Here is a 6,943-nt window from a genome sequence, read left to right as displayed (position 1 = left end):
TACCAGAGATGCCACGCGCTGAGAGCAGCATGCAACAAAGGGTGGTCAAAGGTAAGTGGGGAAAGGGCCAGTGTGACAGATCTAGCAGCAGGCAGAGACAGAAGGAGCAGAATGTAAGGCATTAAATCCTCACAGACCCTGAGAGTATGAATGACAGGCTGGGAGCAGACAGAGTTTTAGAAGCACCTAGAGCAGTGGTTCTCAGCCTTCCTAATGCTGCGACCCTTTAATACAATTCCTCATGTTGTTGTGACACCCAACCCTAACATTTATCCATTTTACAGATGGAGAACACTGATGCAGAGAGTCTTAGGCAACCCCTGTGAAAGGGTGTTCGACCCCCAAAGAGGTTCCAACCCACAGGTTGAGAACCGCTGACCTAGAGCTTCAGACAGGATTTGAGATGAGTTTGAGAGAGCACATGCATTTAGCATATTGGAGAGAAATATTTCCAAATTCCACTAGTTACATTTTTATAAGGGGTGAGTGAGTCATGACGTTTCCATTAGGATGATTTCATGTAATTCTGCCAGGGAGACTGCCTGAAAACACCAAGTTCTATGGATGCATATTGTGTTGAATCAGGACTAGTACAGGGGAACAGGTCTTCTGGATTCCAGAGATGAACTGCCGCAGTATGTGTGGTCCCTGACGGGGTAAGAATTACATGCGCAATGCTTACAAATAGTTGGCCCTATCACCTATTCCAAGGTTGGAAAGGTCTGAAGGGTAGCTGTTTGGTTTAGGCCACTTTGCTCACTGCAAGGTAGAAGAAACTGGTGCTATTAAATAGGGCTTGAAAGTATAATGTCATCTGCATGAATTAGGTCCTTTTTATATAATGCTGTTGGCAGTGACATGCAATCATAAATATGGGAAGTGAATTAGCTTTTTGTTTTAGAATGATGATGAGCAGTCATTATCTTGCAGATAAGCTGGCTTCATTTCTCCATTGCTGTCAAGATTCTTTTCCCCGCTGTTGTCGTCTTGCAGATAAGCTAGGTTCATTTCTCCACTGCTGTCATGAGAGTTCACTGAAATTGGTTGGTGTAACTCATTTTCGGTTGCGTTTCTTCTTCTAAAAACAGTATATTAATTACTGTATGATAAGTGACAGAAAGTCGTGGACAAATGCATACACAGTAATCTGAAGCCTCAACTTTTCATAGAAACTATCATGCTAGTAATATGATTCTTATGTATATTGACATTGAATTATATACCAAATTTAGTTGTTAGATTATTAATACCAGTGGGTTGTATTCTGGTGACTGTGGAGGTTTCCACTAGCAGAAGAAGGTTTGTATGCTGGCAAAAAGATTTTTACACTGGAGGAAAACACTATCAGCAAATTGGCAATCGATGTATATGAACTGAAAACAAACTTGAGTTTGCTAAATTGTAGTAATGGATCAAAGCCATGTTACCTTATACTTTCCATTCCTATACTGTGTAAAATGAATCTGATCAAGGTACTCTTTATAAAATGTCACTTACCGTTTCCGGCTCCTGTACCCCTTGATGTTCAAGATTATGATCCCAACCACAACAACACCCATGACAATTCCAAATAATATCAGCCACACAGTGACTGGAGGTGTGAAAGGTGGTGCCAATGTTGGAACAATACCAATAAACTCCAGAGTTTGGTCATCCAGTTGAAAAATGTCATTGATGCGTCCACGAGATTGTCTGCCAGTAAATGGAATTCCATATAAATATTTCCTGCATTTCTACACTAATGGAATTTTATACTGTTAAGATGCTATAGTATAATGAAGTAAATTACATGCTAATTGAAAATGCTTCCAATATAATTCACATTACTCTACCACCTTGAAATCAAAATTTTCACCTGATTGCTTCTTCCACTTCAGATCTGGGAACAACTTCTGAGTCATTATTAGGCATAGTGACAATAAACAGGAAGGAGATTCTTTCTGTCACATCAAACACATGAACATTTACACTTCTGATAAAAAAACAGAAGAAATTATCTTTACTAGATAAATATGCTAAAGAAATTATATGTATTAACATTTTTTCCAAAAGCGCCATCAAAGATCTAACTTGTAAATGAAATGTATATTTTTGTATGCAGTAACTAACTGCCATTTTTATAAACATAGCAGAATTTCTACAAAACTATTCAGTTGATAATCAGCCCAAATCTTCAAATTTCATCTCCTATGGAATATCCAATGGCAAACTATATACTGCTGGGGTTTTTTTTGTTTATCTATACACCTGGAAATTAGTAGCTGTATCTTCCAGCAAAAAAACTTCCATACCACAGGTACAGCATTTTTACTCATTTCCATCAGAAGTTCACATAACACTATTTTAGAACATGGAAGCTAGAACGATTTTTCATCCATGAAATGGTAGAGGGTCTCTCTCCTTCCTCTGTCCCATAAATACAACTAGATGAGCTTTCTTATTCTGAAATTACCATTGGTGGGATGAGATGGAATGGAATGGGGGAGAAAGTAGTATATTTTAAATAGTTATTATAACCCACACTGGGATCCTCACTCTATTTCTCTCCCCTGTTGCTTGCTGTCAGGTGAATAGCTAAAAAAGCAAAGTTGCTCAGAATGGTGCTTGGAGTTTGGAGGAAACTCGTGGCCGTCAAGAGATTCCTCTTGTTCTCATCCAAGTCTCTTCCAGAGGAGTGGGGGGGGGGGCGGAGGAGGTAGGGTCACAGCAGGGAATCTGCCACCACCCTGAGATTAAATTACTCTCCTGAAATACTCCTGATAGGGTCATCAAGAAGAGAGTTGTGCATAGCTTTACCAAGCAACCAGGTGAATGTATTCTCACATGCACCTTTTAACCAAAGGAATGTATTTAACAATTATTCCATTCAAATATACCAACAGGTGAGGCTGGGGAATATCAGCTTGCAAAGAATATAGTTTCTAGTAAATAAAGCTGAATAGAGAAATAAAATATATCTTAGGGCCTTTCCCCACTTACCTTAAGCCCCATGCTACTCTCTTCAAGTAGCGCGGGGTCCCCTGGCACTCCCCACAACAGGGGCGGCAGAGCGCGGGGTCGTGGGGACGCCCGGGCGCGTGGCATAGGTGGGATCGTGGTGAGTGGGAAAACGCCCTTAGTGATCTCAGCAATTCCCCTCCTTTCCCTACTTGGGAGAATAGGCTTAAAGTGAAAGGAGGTAGAATAGTGGCTGTTCTCGAGAGCCAGCATGGTGTAGTGATTTAAGAGCAGGTGGATTCTAATCTGGGCCCCTTCCGCACATGCAGAATAAGGCACTTCCAATCCACTTTCAATCCACTTTGCAGCTGGATTTTGCTATGCGGAACAGCAAAACCCACTTTCAAACAATTGCAAAAGTGGATTGAAAGTGCATTATTCCGCATGTGCGGAAGGGGCCCTGGAGAACCGGGTTAGATTTCCCAGTCTGCTACCTGAGTGGTAGAGGCTCATCTGGTGAACCAGATGTGTTTCTGCACTCCTACATTCCTGCTGGGTGACCTTGGGTGAGCTAGTCACAGTTCTTTGGAACTCTCTCAGCCCCACCTACCTCACAAGGTGTCTGTTGTGGGGAGAGGAAGGGAAAGGAGCTTGTAAGCTTGAGTCTCCTTACAGGAGAGAAAGGTGGGGTATAAATTGAAACTCTTCTTCTTTTCTTTCTGTGTCTTCATGGGGTACTGGGAATACCTTTCACCAAATTGACAGGCTGTTTTAATCCTTCTCACCTAGCTGTATAGATAGATGCAGGACAGTCATGTATCTGGGGCAGAGTTTCTACAAAGCGTGCTGAAGTTCTGTTTCACAATCTTACAATGTTTTGCCCCACTGATCTTAATGGCTGAAATCTATCAATGTCCTGTCCTTGATGATGCAGTCCAATTATCTTTGTTGTCTCACAATAAAAGTATCGGGGGGGAGGGGGTGTTCCTGAGTGCACCACATGGGACTTGACAGATGTTTTCAGAATTCTTGGTAGGTTTTCTTTGAAGGCAGTTGCCCCTCAACCACACAAATGTAATCACATTATTCTGGAAAAACAATTGCCCCAATTTTGTCATCAATTTACACAGCAACAATCCACAGCCAATGTAATTGAAGAGGCCACTTACCGAAATTCTATGGTTTCCACCTTCTCCTGTAAAAAGTACTTCCTCATGGCATAGGCAATTGTTGCCGTGAATAAATACATTTCATTTTCATCCCATTTGTACTGTGAATTTGAAATTAGATGCAGTCAGACTGATAAGTTCAGTCTTAGATTTACTCACTTAGAAATACTTCAAAGTAACATGATAGTATGAGGAAAGCATCAGCCCCCCCCCCTCCACCATGGGTTGTTGTATCCAAGCAACCGTGAGCATAGCTGCATCCATAGAAAGAGACTTTCCCACATAAGTTCCTTCCACCAAGCACCACTGTGTCCCTTCATAACATTCAGGAACCACCACCACCACCACCCCCCGACAAAACAGTAAACATACTTCTGCTTACAATTCAGTTACATATTTTCATATCACATTAGAACACAAAATCACATAGTCAGCTACAGAGCTCTATACTCACAGTGACTCCCTGTGCTGTTTTCAGACTGATTCTCACTTTGATAAAATCGTTGACATCTGGATTATCTTTTTTTTAAAGAGAGAGAAGCGGGTATTGACAGAATTACAAAAATACTGGTCAGTTCTTCCCATATTCGCAGATTAGGGACCCTGTGCATGTGGGCATCAAGGTAACCTTCCAGGCTTCAGCCACCTCTAATACAACTAATCACACAGTTTTAACAATGTTTGGATGCAGAGGCCGACACTACACCTCAGTGCTTTCCCAAGAACAACAGTCTCTTCTGGGACTCCCACTCCCTGCCCCTTTTAGAGCTCACGGCTAGTTTTTGGTAACCCCCCCCCCCCCCCCGTCTGAGATGACCTACAGCCTTCTCTCCAACTGGTCTTTCAATGATAGAGCTTGCTCAGTCCTCCATCTTTCTGTGGCTCTGGCCCATCCTGAGTTTCACTCTGCCACTAACCCCAGCCTCCTGTAGCCTCACCCACGTTTCCATGTTTTTTCCTGGGACTTTCCATGCCCCGTCAGCTTTTACAGCTTCCTGAGTCTTCTTGCCATTCCTACCGCTGCCTTCTCCACCTGCATCTTGGCCACATGTCCTGCTATCTGCCCAGCTCTCTAGTTGTCAGACAAGAATTTAAATTTAAATTCACTGATGACCAGGCAGTAGGATGCATGTGATTAGGCAGAATTTATACCAATTAGCAGGAACTGGATATATTGAAACCCTGCTGTGTGAATCCTTCTTTGGCAGTTAATCAGGCATTCAGCAAATGCCCTGGACTATCTAAAATACATAGACCAGCAAGACCACAAAGGACTGCTGGCAACATTGGTCCATTACGGGCCTCTTTGCCTCAGATGGTGGTAAAGGATAATTTATTTCATTTTATTCTGTTCTACTGTTAAGGTGTCATGCATTCATCTTAACTTTTGAGGTATATGTCAGCAGGCAAAGATTTAAACAGACTGAGGCCATAAGCAATGTCAAGTCTGTAGCATTATCAGAAGAATATGGTAACTAGGTAATATTTAGCATTTTTTAAAAAATTAGAAGCCCCATATAATCTGAGGCTCTAAAATGTAATTTATTTGACTTCTGCAGAAATCTAGGTCTGCTTGTCAGCCATAAAACTCTTTTTTAAGTGATCTAGATGTAACTTTTCCTTGAGGTAGAGAAGATGTAACAGATGACTGCTGACATCTCCAACTACTGTACCTGATGGATTTCCTGCCTTTGGGGCAAATCTCCCTATCCTTGAAAATATTCTGTCCCCAAATTAAACAAGAAATATTACATTTCTGGATTATCTTTGCTGAATTATCTAATAAAAGTATCTGTGAAAAAGGAAAGTAGTGGTTTCACAGATGAATCTATGTTGCAAATGTAACAAGTACCTACATGGAGACCAGGCTGTATCCCAACCAACAAATCTGTTTGTGTTATTCTTTATCAACCACTCATATAAAGGCTCAAAGTAGTGAAGCAGTGGAGTTGCATTCATTGTCTTTTCTCCTGTCACAATTTGTAAAGCCTTGGTCCAAGGCTCAGATCTCCCCAAGGCAAGCATTTCCCTGTGGTTTAGAAAGAAATAGGTTGGTATTGGCCGTTTTGGCACAGCACAATTATACCGGGTTACAATTGGTATCTTACAATCCAGTTTCTCCCTTTTTATCCCAGTTTCTCCCTTTGCATGATTTCTATGAAGGAATCAATGAAGACCGGGAGGAAATACTCCAGTTTGTTTCGCACGAACCCAGATCTTTTGTATTTACACTGCAAGCATATCTAAGCAGGGGCAAACATCCCCAGTGTCTTGATTGGCTGTTGTTTTAGGGTGGCAGCTTGAATGAACATCTCCACCCTGCCTTTTGAATTGCTGGCGCTTGCCTTCACACCTGCTTTACACATCACATTCCCACTCATGTTCTCATATTTTTGTGAAAGACTCTCCTGCCCTGTGAAATGCCCACTAATATTTGGCCCAAAGTGCACATCTCTCTAACTATGTGCTCCAAGCAACCAGTACATGTACAGAAAAGAAAACGGGGACATTTTGGAACTCTACTTCTGATTAACCCAGGCGAAATGGCACCCGGTCAATACCATGTGCAGAAAATGTGCATGGGGAAATGTTTTGGGAAGGGCAGGCTGCAATGGTCGGTGGCTCAGCAGAGTTGAAAACTGACAAGACGTCAAGTGGGGAGATCAGGAGGCTGGGAAGGAAAAATAAACTGGTTCTGTTCCTGTGGTGTTTGCACAGTAGCACGTTCAATGTGGGATTTTTTAAAAGAATCGCTAAATTGACGATTTTTGAAAATCCCAGGTTGGGGGAAATATCATGGGACAAGCCCACTTTAGGACTGGGAACCATGTGAACTT

The 6,943-nt window shown here is 41.9% G+C and overlaps 1 protein-coding gene across 1 annotated transcript in view; it reads right to left on the bottom strand.

Annotated features, from left to right (window-relative positions):
• Window positions 1-897: 897 nt before the first annotated feature.
• Window positions 898-6,943, bottom strand: part of ACE2 (angiotensin converting enzyme 2) — a 46,478-nt gene continuing 40,432 nt past the window's right edge. The window contains exons 14-19 of the mRNA XM_048494094.1: window positions 5,963-6,135; window positions 4,561-4,616; window positions 4,107-4,207; window positions 1,856-1,972; window positions 1,498-1,692; window positions 898-1,078 (exon numbers count right to left, since the gene is read on the bottom strand). Of these exons, the coding sequence (XP_048350051.1) occupies window positions 898-1,078; window positions 1,498-1,692; window positions 1,856-1,972; window positions 4,107-4,207; window positions 4,561-4,616; window positions 5,963-6,135 (823 nt within the window). The remainder of the gene's footprint in view (window positions 1,079-1,497; window positions 1,693-1,855; window positions 1,973-4,106; window positions 4,208-4,560; window positions 4,617-5,962; window positions 6,136-6,943) is intronic.

Source organism: Sphaerodactylus townsendi, linkage group LG04 (genome assembly GCF_021028975.2).
Source record: "Sphaerodactylus townsendi isolate TG3544 linkage group LG04, MPM_Stown_v2.3, whole genome shotgun sequence".
NCBI classification, from domain to species: Eukaryota; Metazoa; Chordata; class Lepidosauria; order Squamata; family Sphaerodactylidae; genus Sphaerodactylus; species Sphaerodactylus townsendi.
Note: the sequence above shows the minus strand (reverse complement) of the source record. Positions and strands in the feature narration are given on the sequence as shown.